Source organism: Chiloscyllium plagiosum, unplaced genomic scaffold, assembly GCF_037043375.1.
Source record: "Chiloscyllium plagiosum isolate Xiang-an unplaced genomic scaffold, Cpla_swu_hap1 HiC_scaffold_11, whole genome shotgun sequence".
Classification (NCBI taxonomy): Eukaryota; Metazoa; Chordata; class Chondrichthyes; order Orectolobiformes; family Hemiscylliidae; genus Chiloscyllium; species Chiloscyllium plagiosum.
The window spans coordinates 49,452,955-49,470,720 of record NW_028270149.1 but is presented as its reverse complement, the minus strand read 5'-3'; the positions used below and the strand labels follow the sequence as shown (position 1 = coordinate 49,470,720).

Below are 17,766 nucleotides of genomic sequence, written 5' to 3'. Positions count from 1 at the left end.
CTGCATCATTCCCACCTCAACTCACTTCCCTCATCCCAAATTTCCATATTTGGCACAATTCAGAAGAAACACTGAGGGTGACATAAAATGTACTCTGGGTGAGTGGCTTCAAAGTCTATCATAAAGAATAGCATTACTACTGGCTGAGCTGGATGAATCTAAAAGGACATAGCAACTAGACTTTGTCTGCAAGGTGCTGAGAGAACCAACAACAGGGGAAAAACCTACTTTGACCTTGTCATGACCAACATGTTGCAGATGAATCTCTGCATGACAGTATTCATAGGAGCGACAACCGCACAGCACTTTTGAAGACATCGTTATATCTTCATGTCAAGTATACCTTCCAAAGTGCTGTGTGGCACTGCCACTCTGCCAAAAGGCATTGAATCAGAGTAGACTTCCATGAAGCATTTTGGAGTACCATCTGTGGCAGAATTGTATTCAAACACAATATGTAACCTCTTGCCAAGCATATCTCGCTCTCTGCCATTAGGGTCAATACAGGATTAACCATGGTGCAAAGAAGAATGCAGGAGGGTATATCAAGAACTCCACTTGATGTGCTGAAATGAACAAAAACAGATATTGCTAGAGAAAATCAGCAGGTCTGGCAGCATCAGTAGAGAGAAAACAGAGCTAATATACCAAGCCAAGTTTTATTTTTGTTTTTGTTCGTTTTATACCTAAAAATAAGTTTTCAACCTTGTGAAGCTTGTAAACGCAGGACTATTTGCATGCCAGTCAGTGGAAGCAGATTGTGATACACAAAGCTAAATGATCCCAATGTGTTAAATCTAAGCTCTTCAGTTGAACCATATCCCTTCTTGAATTGTGGTGAACAATTAACCATCTAACGCAATGAGAGATCTCAAGCCAAAATATCCCCATTCTCAATGTTGGGCAAGGGCAGCATATCAGTGTGAGGCCTTTGTGGAGACTTTATACAAATTGTAAACTGCTTATCACAGCTGGATAAATACCCAGTCTCTTGCATAGAGGATTTATACACAAAGCTGGCAGCAGGGGGGGCTGTCCTTCACAAAGTTGGACATGAGCCATGCGCACCTGCAATTGTGGTTACATGAGAATTCCCAGAAGTATGCTGCAATTAATACCTAAAAGGGTCTGTACCAATATATGAAGCTGCCATTTGAGATATTGTCAGCCTGTGCAAATTTTCAACAGATGTTAGAGAACACTTTACAAGGTCTACCGCAAGTCACCATTTATTTAGGTTCATGCTAATAACAGCGAAGACCAATAGAGAGCACTTAGAGAACTTGGACATAGTCCTTAGATGCTTCTCCCAGGTAGCCGTACACTTAATAAGGGAAACATGTATGCCCCAGGCACCTCAAGTGACCTACTTGAGCTATAGAGTTGACAAGGCCAGGTTACACCCATTGGTAGGTAAAGTGAGATCGATCAAAGGCTCCCATGTCTGTCCAGGAATTTAGATCTTTCCCAAGCTGGTGAATCATTACAGAAAGTTTATACTTAACCTGGTCTCTATCACAGCACCTTTGCATCGGCTCTTTAAAAAGGGTTAACTTCGGAAATGGCTGAGTAGCCAACCATACCTTTCAGGCAAGTGAAGAAACAGCTATCATCTCTAAAGTGTTAGCACACTATGATCCCATGTAAACTCTGGTATTGACATGCAAAGCCTCCCCGTATGGCATCGGGGTATTGTTAGCTCGTAGGTGGCCTATTGGAGGGGAACACCCAATAGTGTGTGCATTCAGGACATTGGCTAATGCACCCAGTTAGAGAAGGAAGGTTTGGCCATATTTGGAGTCAGGATGTTCCACCAATACCTTTATGAACTTAAATTTGTAATAATAATGAACCACAAATCCCTGCTTGGTCTACTTAAAGAGGACAAGGCATTGCCGCCTGTAGCTTCAGGTTGAATTCAGCAATGGGCTTTAATACTAAATGCATATAATCACAAGTTGGAACACTGTCCAGGAGGCCAAGTAGCAAATGTGGATGCATTGAGCTTCCTCTCGCTGCCAGAGGTAATGTTTTACATTTTCTGGACACACTTCCAATTATAGCTGATCATATCAGACTTAGGAAGCAGGAAGATCCAGTCCTGGAAAAACTGAAACAACTGGTGGTGATGGGGCCATCACAATCAGAATTGAAAGCTATCTTGACCAGGTGAGACCAGATCACAGTTAGAGGCCAGCATATTATGATGGGGAGCAAGAGTGATTGTCCTGAGCAAAGGTCACTGTCAGATTTGGCTGTACTCCACCAGGGTCATCCAGGGGTTTGCAAAATGAAGATATTGCTGAGAAGTTATGTCTGGTTGCCAGGACTGGATACAGACATAGCTGCATTGCTGGGACAGTGCCCATATTGCCAACAAGGAAAACAAATTACCCCCAGCAGCTCCCGCCCTGATTCGTGGGACTGGCTGGGTAAACTCTGGACTCCGTTACACATCGATGATGTAGCTCCTTTCATGGGCTCAATGTTTTTAGTCATTGTGGATGCCCACTCAAAGTGGCTGATGATGCATAGAGTTCATTTGTCAAACATGGATGATGATAGAAAAAGTGCATGCATCTTTTACAACACATGGACTTCAGGAAATGCTGGTCACAGACAATGGGTCATCATTTACCAGCAGGGAATTTGTGTATTTCTTAATGTTGAATGACATTTGACATATTAGGACAGCTCCTTACCATCGATCATATAATGGTCTGGTGAAAGAGCAGTCCAAACTTTGAAGGGAAGCTTAAAGAAACAGCCTATAGTTAGTTTCACTACATACTAAAACTGTCCTGGTTCCTGTTTGATTATAGAACCACCACTCACGCAACTACAGGGATAGCTACAGCAGAGTTACTTGTGGGGAGAAGACTCTGCACCAGGTTAAATCTGATCTCTGTTTACGTCAATGGGCGAAGTTTGGTGTAGGAACCATGAGAATGGCCCTGTATGTGTAAAAGGGATGGTCAACATGAGGTCAGGTCCAGTGGCGTATAAAGTTTGGGTAGGTCCTGAACAAGCACGTGGACCATATGAAAGCTGCAAACTCACAAATGGGGCTGGAACAAATCATGCTCACCTTGTTGGAACAGTTTGAAAGGCAGGTGGAGCCGATGGTTCTCTCTCTCTGTCAAGTGTTGAAGAGACTTCAGAATCTGAGAGGGACATGGCAGGTGTCAGCACCTTGATGCCTTTGCTGCCTGAAGAAGGAAATGAATTTCTTCCGAGATGCTCCTGGTGCAAGAGGTGAGCTACTAATTACTGCCATCCGTATCAGAGGCAGAGTTGGAGGAACATGACACAGTGCTAAAATACCCCAGGATGCACTACAAGAAAAAGACCAGTCTATGTACTCAGACTCAGAGTGGGAGGGATGTAGTGATTATAATAAAGTCAGACAAGTGGGCCTCGTAGAACATGAGTTCCTTGATTGGGGCTGTTAATCTGGTCCAATCAGGGAGCCCTGGCTAACAGATTAAAAACAGGAGGATCAGACATCCTGATGTTTTGAAAGCTGGCTCTGATGGAGCTGGATATCTGCCAAGGACTCCTCACATGTAAATAGAAGGTTACTTGGTGACAGGATACCGGTCTCTGCAGAGTTATTTCAGGGTCAAGTGCAACACAGCCCATGACATCACTGAGGAAAGAGATTGCAGCATTTACAATGATGGGAAAGATTTTAATCTTCTCCGCCTCTCACAGGTACTGGCAATATACTGACTAAAGTGGCTACTATCGTGTCGGTACAGGTTTCTTTTTTTCCATTCTTTCATAGCAGGTGGGTGTCCACGCTGTGGCTAGCATTTATTGTCCATCCCCAGTTGCCCTTGCACTTAGTGGTTTACTAAGCCATCCCTGAGGGCAGTGAAGTGTAATCATTTTGTTGTGGGTCTGGAGTCACGTGTCAGCCAGGTCAGGTAAGAATAGCAGATTTCTTTCTCTGAAGGACATCAGTAGGTTTTTACAGCAATCACTTGTCATGGTCACCATTACCGAGACTGGCTTCTATTCCAAATTTATTGATTGGATTGGACTTGAAGCCATGTCCCCAAAGCATTAACCTCAGCCTCTGGATTACTAGCCTAATGACTTTACCCTCTGCCCCACAAAAAAAATCCACCCCAGAGTTACAGCAAGGATAATTTGTGTATTGGTTTTGGAGGTCAAAGGTGGCAAAAGTATTTAGCTATGGATGACTCTTGAGATTTGACAAGGTGACTCCCAGGAGAAAACTAAAGGATGATACACATCAGAATTCCCAAAGTAGCAGCATATAGCTATGAACAAATGCACAAACACACATGTACGACATGTACAAACACACATAAACACAATCGCACATAAACATACATACAAACACAGGCACAGAGAAACACACGCACAAAAACACATTCATCTAAACACCCACAGAAAACACCCACACACAAACACACACATTTACACACCCGCAGAAAACACCCACACACAAACACACAGATATGCACACTATTAGGCATTCAGTAAGAGACCTGGAGTCCCGTTGCAGTATTAAGGGTAAACATGATGTAATGCAAAGAGTGCTTTAATATTCGGTTCCTTGGATGATAACATTCCGATACAATTTTGTCTATTTCACACTACACAGCAAGGCTGATTTGTAAACATTTGAGAATCAATCACTTGTTTATTGGTTATCAGACCGAATGCATTTTTTTCCAAAAAGATCATATTCTCTTCAGCAATTACATCGAGACAAGTATCACTTAACAGTCTGAATATGGGGTCTGCTCTGATAGCGATGCAATCCTTATCAGAGAATGTCAACAGAAACCAAGCAACAAGCTGCATTCAGAAATCACACATGGCTGCCTGCTGTTATTTTTGCTATCAATCAGAATAAATTAACACTCTAATCCTCTCCGATCTTTTAATCCACATGAGAGTCGCAATCTACACTAACTCTGCCTTTCCATTAAATGCATCCTAACAAAGATGTCTGTTACCTGTATTACACAAACATGCAGTAAATTATTTTTCTCACTGATAGCCTATGGGGAGACCCGACGTGATACAACAAAACAATACCTTTGATTTTTTTCTTTCTCTGCCCCGGTTGCTCTTTTTCATAGGTGTTGCCCATCATCCCCTATTACCATGCTGCAGCTCATCCCTTTCCACTTCCCTGTTGCCTGGATTGTTTGGATGATTGCCAGCAGCAAAGCATTGGCCCCAGCACAGCCTGAACAGGGTGCATCATTGCAGACAGCTCCTATGGGAAATGGGCCTTACTTGCCACAGGAACAAAGGGGAGGGAGGGAGGCGAGGCACTGCTCAAACGCCTTCCTGATAGTGCTCCTCACTGAACAGAAGAAAAATATTGTGACAGCCGTGTTCAATATCCTTTGCTTTATTTTCAAAAGCTTCTACATTTTCACAAGTTTAAGAAATTTTTCTGTGTTTTAAACCCATTACTATTTCACATGGACACTCTTTAGAAGCTACTTATAGATTAACAGAAATGCTTACCTCGATGAATCATATACCTACAGTAGTGACTAATTATGAATAAAAACCAGGAGGTGTCCAGGATTACCCCCCCCACCCCCCCCCCCCCCCCTTGGGCACTGTTTTTTAACTGCTCCAACTGGGACAGAGGAAATGGTATTACAATTGACCTTAGAACCCAGTGATAGGGGGCCGAAGATAAGTGCTCCTGATCACCATGCAGTGACTACTGCTGGAAACATGTGTATGAACACAAAATAAGGGCATGTACCCCAATTATTATCTTCTGTCTGTCTGTCTCTGTCTCTCTCTCTGCATGATGTGGATAGCAATGGAATGAAAATAATTGTAAAAGGAACAATCTAACATCCTAAGTCTGTTCAATACAATATTTTTTAGAAACCATTGATTTGTATGGTTTGTCCTCCTGACAAAAAAATGTAGAACCCCCATGCATCTTTTAAATTGGAATATTGGGACACCAATACCATTTCGGAGCCAGTCTGTTGATTAAGAAACAAAATCAGAAATTGCTGGAAAAACTCAGCAGGTCAGGCAGCATCTGTGAAGAGAAAATAGAGTTAGTGTTTTGCGTCCAGTGAGCCATCTTCAATCAGTTCTGTCATCACAGGAATTAATCTAGTGAACTTCACTACACTCCCTCTATGGCAAGTATGTCTTTCCTTAGGCAAGGGGACCAAAACAGCACACAGTATTCTAGCTCTGCTTTACATTGGTTCTACATAATTGAAGCAAGAAATCTTTACTCCCCTACTCAAATTTTCTTGCAGAAAACATCAATTATCTTCGTTTCTACTCACTTGCTGCATTTGCATGTTAGCTTTCAGTGACTTATACATAAGGACACCCAGCTCCCTTCCTAATCTCACAGCATTTAAGAAATACTCTGGCTTCAGTTCCTCCTACCAAATTGAATAGCCCCACATTTATCAATATAATAACCCTTCGGGCACATTTTTGTCCACTCACTCATCCCGTCCAAATCTCCTCAAGTCTCTTTGCATCACCGCCACAACTCACATTCACAGCAAGTCTGCTTGGAAATATTGCACTTGGCCCCCCACATGCATATAATTCTTATGAATTGTGAGCATCCATGCCCCAGCATTGTACCCTGCAGTACTCAAATGGTCAATCAGCCTGCCAACATGACAAAGACTTATTTATTCTAAGCATGTATTTTATTTCCAATAACTAATCTTTATTGTGTGCCGGGTTTTTACCTCACATCCTATGTGCTCTACTTTTGTTTATTAACCTCCTGTGTGGGATCTATTGAAAGCTTTCTGAAATTCCAACCAGATCACGTCCATTGATTCCTCATTATCCATTTCCTATCTTATCCATTTCATATCTTAAAAATTCACTATTGGGTCAAATCTTTATTTAAAAAGAGAAGGAGACAAAATCTTTCTCTGAAGAAAGGTCACTGGACTCAAAATGTTAATTCTACTTTCTCTCCACAGATTCTGCCAGTCCTGCTGAGTTTCTCCAGCAATCTCTATTTTCTATAACTATGGGCCAGTTAGTTTAAGGACTATTATTGGGAAAATGCTATACACATAATAACCACTTGGATGAGAAAAATGGATGTACAGAACAATCTTGATTATTTATTTTCCGAATTTCGGGTTGTCCGAACAAGATCTGAAGGCCCCGTATAAATGCTATCCGTTATCTGAACAATCCATTATCCAAACTCTCAGTTATCTGAACAAAATACTCCCCGCCCATCTTGTTCGGATATTTGAGGTTGTTCTGTAAGACAAGTTCGCAGATGACACAAAAATAGATGGAAACGCAAGTGGTGATGATGACACAAAGAATCTGCAGAGAGATATAGACAAGTTAAACAAGTGGACCGAAACTTGGCAGATGGTATAGGATGTGGTAAACTGAGAGGTTACCCACTTAGGCAGGGAGAATAGCAGCGCTGAATATCATTTAATTAGAAAAAGATTGCAGACAGCAACAAACAGAGGGATTTGGGAGTCCTGGTGCCTGATTCTGAAAAGAAACTAACATCCAAGTTTAGCAGGTAACAGGGAGGCAAATGGAACATTGTCCTCTACATCAAAGGGAATGGAGTATAACAGTTGGATTGGATGGTTTTTCTAAAGTTATACAAGGCACCTGTCAGCTGGAAAACTGAACAGTTTTGAGCCCCTTATCTGAAGAAAGATATACTGGCATTGGAGGCAGTCCGGAGAAGGTTCACTGCCCAATACCAGTTATGGAGGGACTGTCTTATGAGGAAAGATTGAGTAGGTTGGGCCTGTACTCATTCAAATTTAGGATATTGAAAGGTGACCTGATTGAACCATACATAATTCTTAGGGGGCTTGACAGAGTAAATGCAGAAAGGTTGCTTCCATTTCTGAAAGAGTCCAGGACCCGAGGGCATAATCTCAGATTAAGGGGGCAGGCATTTGGGACAGAGATGAAGAAGAATTGCATCCCTCAGAGGGTAGTGAATCTGTGGAATTGTTTACCACAGAGTACTGTTGAGGCTGGGTTATTAAGTATAATCAAGGCTGAGGTAGATTTTTAATCAGGAATCAAGGATTATGGAAAAAGGCCAGAAAGTGGAATTGAGGATTGTCAAATCAGCCATAATTTCATTGAGTAGCAGAGCAGAATCAATTGGCTGAAAGGCCTGTTTCAGCTCCCACATCTTATGATCTGTCAAATGCATTTTCCTTTTCATAAATCCATGTTGCCCAATCAAATCTTACATTCCAAGTGTTCAGATATCACTTCTTTTACGATAGATGTTTGTATTTTGCCCAACACTGACCAACAGATCTGCAGTTCTATGTTTGTCTTTTCCTCATTTCTTAAGTAGTAAGTTTATATCTGCAAACTTCCAATTTCCAAGTTCCAGAATCCCCTAACAGAATTTTGAAAAAAAAAATTATCAATGCACCCATTATCTCTACTCCCACTTCTTTTATTGGTTCCCAGAGATTTGTTCATATTTGGTCCCACTAATTTTCACAATGCTATCTTTTCAGCTAAATGTTTTCGGGCTACTGTCTGTCTGGAGTTTGCACATTCTCCCCGTGGCTGCGTGGGTTTCCTTCGGGTGCTCCGGTTTCCTTCCACAGTCCAAAGAGATGCAGGATAGGCGAATTGGCCATGCTAAATTTCCCGTAGTATTAGGTGAAGGGGTAAATGTAGGGGAATGGGTCTGGGTGGGTTGCTCTTCAGAGGGTTGGCGTAGACTTGTCGGGCCGAAGGGCCTGTTTCCACACTAAGTAATCTAATCTAATCTAAATTAATTTTTTTCAGTTCCTCATTCTCATTAATCTCCTCTTATTTTGGGGAGATTTCTTGTGATGAAAGATAAAATGTAATAATTTACCTTCTTTACACTTTCCTTATTTCCCACAAAAATACCCTGTAATTGACACGTTTGTCTTATAACAACTGTTCATCTTTATAATCCTTGTTACTTTACATTCATGTTCTAAACTGTTTCTTTTCCAGTTTCTTGCTGCTCCTTTGTTGAATTCTAAAATGTTCATAACCCTCAGATTTATTTGACAACTTCATAAGCCTCCTGTATTAATATAATACAATATTTAACTTCCTTGTTAGTCACAATTGACTCACCTTTTCCCTTAAGTTTATGTTCCTTAAAGGAATGTATGTTGTAAACCATTTATTGATTCTAAGTACTAATCATTGCTCGTTTATCGCTATGCATTTTCCCAAATAACCACAGCCATCTTGCCCCTCATATTTTCATAGTTTCCTTTGTTAGATTTAAGAGCCTTATTTTGATTGAACAAAATCAGTTGCTAAGTTGATGCGAATACTCAATATTTTGGTCACTTTTCTCAAAGATTCTTTTACAACAAGATTATTAATTAGATCTTTTTCATTCCATAATACTACATTTAAAATAGTCTGTTCCACAGGTTACTGCTCTTGAAAGTTTCTTAAATATCTTTAAAGCTGCCAACTATTCATGGATGGTAAAAGGCTGAAAACAACCAGGGTGCACACTATTAAGTGAACAATAAGTTACGATAATTTAGCTCACTGTGGTTAATTGGCTCAGTGGGATAGATTCAGAACACATCAAGCAGCTCAAAACAGAACATTTCTGACACATCAGTGGTAAGTGGATAATGATGAGGAAGGCCACCCAGAGAACGGCACAGGTTCCCTGCCCACATTTGCAAACCCATTGAAGGAGCCCCATATATTTGCTCATACCTTCTTCCAATTGGTAGAGTGTAGAAGTCATGTAATTCCATTTGAAATGGAGTATTTACTGTGGAAAGGCCACAAAGAGTAAGGGAATAAAAACTTCCTAATACTTAAAATTACTCAATCTAGATATCCACACAAAAATGTTCACACATTCACATTATGTTGTGATACACACATATGGCAAAAAAAATGCTATGTTGACTAATGTGTGTAGATTTATTCTGGAAACATTTGTGTTACAACACGGGGTAAACCCTCCTGCTTAATTTAAAACCAGCAATGCAGAAAAGATTTATCCCGTGCAGTAATCTGTGAAAATTCCATAGGCCAAGAATTAGATAAAGTAAAAATTAACTTTATTTCTTAAAGAATAACAGATAATAATTAACTAACAACTATTTACAATTCCTTACCCTAACCTATCTGCTATCTTCCCTTCCATAATACTAATCTAATAAAACTCCCAATTAAGATTTACAAAACAAAACTTCCTATCTCAAAACCAAGCAGCTTTCAGTTCTTTTATTTGGATCTTTCTGTGTCTTCCTTTCTCCTTCTTAGGGATTCTGCTTCACAGGTTACTGATCAACAAAGGTACCTTTTGAGAGAGCTATTTTTCAGACAGTCTGTTTACATGTTGGGGCTTGGCATTCTCCTCTCAACTGTTCAATTTTCCCTGTTCTTATACGCTCAAAGCATTGGATTGTGTCATTGGCTTTTAAGATTGTCAATATACGCAATTCAAACTTGATTGGAATGTGGTGTTTTTCGGGGTATAATTTAAACTGATTGGCCTAATTTGATTTTTTTTGTCGTTTCCAGGCAACCAGCTACTCCAGTAGCTGGAGCACATGTTACAATGTGTCTTATTGAGAACACTGGATGCTGTCGCTGCCAGCTTTTAACTCTCTTAAAAGGTACAGTACATCCACATCTTCATAACACCTCCCCCTTATGAAAAAAAGAACCATCATAGTAAAAAGATGTCTTCATTTTTTTCTCTATTTTTTAAACACATTACCCTAGCATACAGATAACTATAAGTTCACCTTACCTTTTCCCCACATACCTATGTGTAACATTAAATAAAGATAAATCTCATCTAAACTCTATCAGTTAAATCCGCGATAACGCATCTGCGATTACATTCTTTCAACCCGCAACATGTACGATTTGTAAATTAAAAGTCTATTACATAAGACTCCAACAAAATAGTCTCATATTCTTGTCTTTAAATCGTTCTAAGACTGTAAGCAGATTGTGATCCGTTTACACAAACGTCTCCAATACATCTGCTGTTGTACTGAAGCATATATCATCTGGATTTGTGGAATATAGCAGACATCAACATCAGATGCTGCGACTTGGACCTCAACATAGGGAATATCTCATGGGGCTGAGTAAATGACACGAAAATCTAATTGGTCAGAACTGAGCGGTAAGGGAGCCCCAGAGTGTTTTACCCCAGACTGCTCCTGGTGTTCAGCTGGACGATCTGTCTGTCGCCCCATGGAACTGGTACCTTGACGAGGTCACACAAGCCACCCAGACTCAGCTTGTAAGGTAGGACAGTTGTCCAGTTGCTCTAAAATACTATGGGGTGACATTGTCTACTCTGTATTGTGCGAATTCTGGTTTGGGAGCTGCCTCTTTTGAATATGGAAATTCAGTGGAAGTTAATCTATAAATATATAGAAAAGAGAGCAGGCTTGGTAAATTTTTCACCCCTGATCAGGGGTAACACCAATGATGCATGAGAGTGGCAGTCAGCAGGGTATAACCTGACCTCATTCAGAAGCTGGTATCACCCTAATTACAACCAATCGCATAAGCCCCCCTTCCTTGTGGTTCTCAACAACACCATCGACCACACCATTTGTTTCAGGCAGGGAAACCCTCCAAAGGTACTTATGTGGGAATGAGTGAAAGCTCCTCTACCATTCCCTGGGTCGAACCTATTCAGAACTTAACAGAATATGGGTATTTCATATTTGATTGGTCTGCTGTCCACAACAGAACCTCAGGCCACCTCTGCAATAATCCTGCTCCCAACAGGGGTGCTGTTTCCACCCTGACAACTTACAATGGCACACACTTTGTTTGCGGGTTGAAAGCCTACCCCTGGCTTCCCCCAGATTGGGAGGGGTCATGCCACATAGGGTACGTTGTACCTTGCATTCAAGTTTTGGGCAACCTGCCCTCATCCCCGAGATCCAGAAGGTCCCTCGCCAGGTTTCTCGCCTGGGTGGGAATGTTACCTCCCCTGACAGAAATCTATTTACATGCCCAAGAACTTAATCAGCTCAGGACCGTATGGGTAAGGGTCGCCAATGATACGGCTAGTGTCTTAACTGAAATTAACTCAGAACTACTTGCAGTTAGGAATGTGGCACTCCAGAATCATTTGGCACTGGACTTCCTGCTGGTCAAGGAGGGTGGTACCTGTGCTATTGTTGGGGCAGAGTGTTGCATCTACATCCCTGATGAGTCCACTAACATCACTGACCTATCTAAACACATCACACGGGAAATCCTGACTCTCCAAACTATCGACAAGGGGTTTAGTGATGGTGTGGGAGGGTGGTACCTAGGCGGTGTTCTTGGAGGACTGGGAGGCCTGCTGGTACATATTGGAATTACTATACTAATTGTGATCTCCTGCATTCTAGTGCTCCGGTGCTTATGGCCACTGTTGTCCGAATGTTTTCACTTTCAGCTCTGAGGGGACCTCTTTTAAGACACATCGGGGACTTAAGGGTTAAACATTCCACTGCCAAAAAGACTCACTACACTATCAATTGGAAGTCTGTTCTCTAATAATATAGACAGAACATCTCAGTAGGGGGGAGGCTGACTGTACCCCAGAAGAGGAGTCTAGGGAACCACACATGTGGATTCCTCTGCAGCCTCAGACGGAGGGATTTGCCCTTCCCAGACAGGAATGATAGCCATGGCCAGAGCCCTGTTAAGCTGCCTCCTGCCCCCATTGTCTTACTTCCCCTCCATATTAGCATAGATATGTGAATCCCCCGAAAGAGGAGGCAAAACCCGTCTGGTTTAGTCTCTTCCCATCAACATATCATCATGACAAATAGGATAATCAGTTCCTGTAATCCTTTCACATGTTATCACAGGACATCAACATTCATCAGGCTTTGTAAATTCATAATTACCTATTTTAAACTATGTAATGATAATCAACCATATGACTGATAAACCTTTTGTTTAATCCTTATAAGAAATACTGTCTTTGTGTGTAGGACAGAGTTTCATGGAGAAGTGTCACCACAAAGTAGATACACGACTACTTTTGGGGAAATTGAGAATCTCTCCCCGGCTGTTCGATAATAAAACATTTGCTATTGTACTGAAACTTGGTTCGTCTGGATTTGTGAAAGAAAGCAGACATCAACAGATCAGGTATTAACTCCATACCCAGCCCCTGCCTAGGTTGTGCACTCTCCTGCAGCTCCTCGGCTCTTTTTGGGGTCTCCTTTACTTGTCTTATGCACCAACATGTACTCATCTGTTAATTCTGCTGCCCTTTTCACTTCCTGAACTTTCTGTTCCTCCATGTGAATTCTTCTCGCTGGAAGTGAGTTGTTAAACTCCTCCAGCAGAATAATCTATCTTAGAGCCTCAAAGGTTTTATGTATTTTCAAAGCATGTGCCCATTGATCAAAATGACTATGTTCAATTCTTTCAAATTCAACCTAAGTCTGACCTGGTTCCTTCTTTGTGTTTCTGAACTGCTGTCTATATGCTTCTGGTACCAATTCATAAGCACAGGTTAAAATAGCCTGTTTAACCTCTTCATAATCTCTTGACACCTCATCTGACAATGCGGCAAATACCTCACTAGCTCTGCTTACCAGTTTAGTCTGTACTCGCATTACGCATAAATCCTTGGACCACTCCATCTTCCTATCCAATTTTTCAAATGAAATAAAGAAGGCTTCAACATCTTTCTCATCAAAATGTAGCAGAGTTTTGACATATTTATATGTATCACTACCTTCTCTTTTAATCTCCATCCTGTTAACTTGACTTTGCTGTCTAATTTGCAACTTCTCAAGTTCAAATACTCTCTCTTTTTGTCTCTCCCTTTCTTCTCTCTCTTTGCTCAGCTAAGAACCTTCTCTCTCTCTTTTTTCTCTCTCTTTCTCTTTCTCTCTCCCTCTCTTCTCTCTCTTTCTCTTTCTTCTCTCTCTCCATCTCATTCTCTCTCCCTTTGTTTATCTTCTAACTCCATTTTCCTCAATTGTAATTTAAATTTTTTCTAGCTCTACTGCACTTGTCTGTTTGTCAGATGCACCTAAGTGTTTGAGTAACTCCCTTACAATTTCAGCTTTACTTTTATCTTTGGTTAAATCCAAATCAAATTTATTTGCTAACTATTTGTAAAAGTATAGCATTTTTTCTCTCCTTCTAACGTTTTTGGCAAATTTGAGAATCATCCTCAAATCCCAGAATCTCTTTCACAATTTTAAGGGCCATTTCTCTCACTTTTAATCTAATCAACCACAAGTCACCAAAATTAAACAAATTGTCTCACCTATGTTTTATTTAATGATCTAGGACATTGAGCTGCAAGTGTTTAAATCTGCTGGAATTTTCATACCCCCAGATCTATTCAAATCTGTGTAAACCAGTTCAAATCATGCACTCAAGCCCCCAAACTGTTACGACACAGGATAAACCCTCCTGCTTAATTTAAAACTAAGCAACACAGAAAAGAATTTTCCCATGCAGTAACCTATAAAACTTCGAGTGGCCAATAACTAGATAAAGTAAAAATTAACAATTTTATTTCTTAAAGTATAACAGATAATAATTAACTAATGATTACTTACAATTCCTTACCCTAATGTATCTGTTACCTACCCTTCAATAATACTAGTCCGATAAAATTCCCAATTAAGATTTACAAAACAAAACTTCTTATCTCCAAACCAGGCAGCTTTCAGTTCTTCTATTTGGATCTTCCTGTGTCTTCCTTCCTTCTTAAGGATTCTGCTTCATAGGTACTGATTGAAAAAGGTACCTTTTAAGAGAGCTATTTTCAGGCAGTCTGTTTACATGCTGAGGCTTGGCAGTTCTCCTCCTAACTGTTCCATTTTCCCTGGTCTTATACACCAGAGCATCGGACTGTGTCGTTGGCTTTTAAGTTTGTCAATATTGTCAATTCAAACTTGATTGGAATTTGGTATTTTTCGCTGTATAATTTAAACTGATTGGCCGAATTTGAATTTTTTTTTGTCGTTTCCAGGCAATCAGCTACTTCAGTAGCTGGAGCACATGTTCCATTGTGTCTTAATGAGAACACTTGATGTTGTTACTGCTAGCTTTTAACTCACTTAAAAGGTATAGTTCACCCACATCGTCATAACATTTGTTAAGCATTTAATTTCTCTCTAGCTCCTTCTCAGCAATTGAGCTAGAAATAGCAATATTAATCAACTTAAGTCACAATCAAAAAATTATGTCATGGAATCATAGAATCTTTACAGTGTGGAAACAGGCCATTCAGCCCATTAAGCTCACACCGGCCCTCCGAAAAGCATCCCAGCCAGACTAACCCCCTACCCTATCCCTGTAACCCTACATTTCCCATGGCTAATCCACCCAGCCTGCACATCTTTGGACTGTGGGAGGTGAAGGCAATACACTTAAAATCATAACTCAAAAGAAAGTTTCTCATTAAACTATGGATAAACTATATTATAATTTGATATTTACCTATGGAGAACAGATAGAACAAAACATTTCATTCTTGATCTGTACTTCAGTAGAAAGGGGTCTTAAATTTGATGGTATCTGATGTTGAAATGAGAAACATAAAATCCCTTAAAGCTCTTGCCCCACAAACAGTCTGAGATGCGGAAGCTGTATGAGAACAAAATAAAGCTCAGTTGTGATTTGCCAGTTAACTGCAGACACTCAAGTGCTTTCCCTGAGTAGTTATAATACAGCACCAACTTTGGAGAGGGCCTTAATACAAACAAGAGCAGCACAAACTGAAGTTTTCAGGGAGGTTTCCATTCACTCTCTTCTCTATTGGTGCACAGTGGCAGCAAAGTGTGCCAAATACAAGTAGCAACTAATCAAGGCTCCTTCAATAGTACCCTCCGAGCCAGTGACCTCCACCAGCCAGAAGGACAAGATTCATGGAAAAATCAATAAGAAGTTCCCCTCCAAGTCACATTCCATTCCAACAATTATACCTTTTGTAACTGAGACAGATAGCTCCAGCCTATACAAAACACAGACTGAAGGTAGATAAATGGAGTTAAGGTTATGGATTGTTGATCAGTCATGATCTCATCAAATGGTAGAGTAGACAAGAGGGCCTGAATTGTTAACTCTTATTTGTAACAATCTTCTGAAATAACTTTAGTAGGGAAGGAAAGCTGGCAGATAGAATCCCATTGCCGATGACACTTGTTTACTTTTTGCCACCAGCACTTTTGAGATACAATACATGGAGTCAAGGATGGGCAGGCACTTTTTCCTCTGCTGTAAATAACAAATCATGTAATATCCCAACATATGTGTCGTATCAATGGTTGGCTGTAGCAAAGTCAGTACATTCCTGGTCTCATTGTCAAGCCTAAGAGGAAACTCTGTTCCTCAAAGTTGCACCCCACACATGAAGAAAAGCCATTTGGTTGATGCACAGGGAGATGCTTGGTAACCATGAAACTCTGCTCGAGACAACTAGACCATTCAAGAATGGAATGAAAAACACTGGAGGCATAGGTTTTATTATGAGCTATATTTTTTAAATATGGTTTTCAATCCTGGAGATGCTAGAATTGGTTGTGGTCAACTTTCCTCACTTCTGGCTTATCCAGCATCTCTGATGGTTAAAATTAGATTTTCATCAAATCTCCTGATACAGTTAACAGCTCCCAAGGCCATTAACTGCGAAGTTTCCATGGAAACCTGGAAGCTGCAGCTTTTCCTTTCTGCTGCTGAGACTCATCAGTGGCTCAGTGGGTGCAGGAGAGAATATTCTTTAGTATAGTTAGTCCTTGGAATTAAACATATGACCCGTACCTAGAACAGCAAAGTCACAAGACCATTTATCAGCCAATTTGTTATTTCATAAATAACAACACCATCCCCACAAACAAATATACTCAAGAATGTTCAAAATTACAGTTAAAAACAGCCTTGGGCAGGAGTAGGTTGCAATGTTCTTTCAGTGTGAACTAAGTGAAGAAGGCCAAAATAATGTCAGCTGATGATTGCACAGTATTTTAGTACTATTCACAATTGCTCTAATATCAAAGCTGACTCTATCAATATACATCAAGATCCAAACAGCACTCAGACTTGAGCTGATAAATGGCAGGTCACATTCATGTCACCAAACTGCCAGGCAGCACATGCAACACAAGAGGATCTAATGAACTCCCCATGACATTCGATGGCATAACTAAAGCTGAATCCACCACCACCAAAGACCTTGGGGTAGCCATTGATGAAAATATTAACTGGCCTGACCACATAAATGTTGTTTGTACAAGAACAGGTCAGAAGTGAAAATTCTGTGAGTAACTGAATTAACAAAGCCTGTTCGCCACCAACATGTCTAGATGGAGATGAAATATTCTCCATTTGACTGGATGAGCATAGAAGCAACAACATTGATGTGATCCAAGACAAAGCAACTCATTGATAGGCATTCCATTCATCATCTTAAGCATTCACTCCCTTCACCATTGGTGCACAGTGGCAGCAATGTGTGCCAAATCCAAGATATACTGTAGCAACTAACCAAGGTTCCTTTAATAGTACCCTCCGAGCCAGCGACCTCCACGAGGACAAGGGCAACAGATTCATGGAAAAATCAATGAGAAGTTCACCTCCAAGTCACATTCCATTCCAACTTGGAAATATATTGCCGTTTCACTGTTGCTAGGTTTAAATCCAAGAATTTCTTCTATTTTAGCATTTGTATGCTCCTACACCAGATGGACTACAATCATCCAAGAAGGCATCTCACCACTCATTTTTAACAAC

At 40.6% G+C, this 17,766-nt stretch overlaps 1 protein-coding gene across 4 annotated transcripts in view; it reads right to left on the bottom strand.

Moving 5' to 3' along the window:
• nhsl2 (NHS-like 2) overlaps nt 1-17,766 on the bottom strand; it is a 357,452-nt gene that overhangs the window by 129,536 nt on the left and 210,150 nt on the right. The window contains exon 1 of one of the 4 annotated variants that reach the window (XM_043704716.2): nt 5,077-5,229. The exons of the other annotated variants lie outside the window; for them this stretch is intronic. Coding sequence (XP_043560651.2) covers nt 5,077-5,134 — 58 coding nt within the window. The 5' untranslated portion in view covers nt 5,135-5,229. Of the gene's footprint in view, nt 1-5,076; nt 5,230-17,766 lie in introns of those variants that run through there. 4 annotated transcript variants of the gene reach the window in all.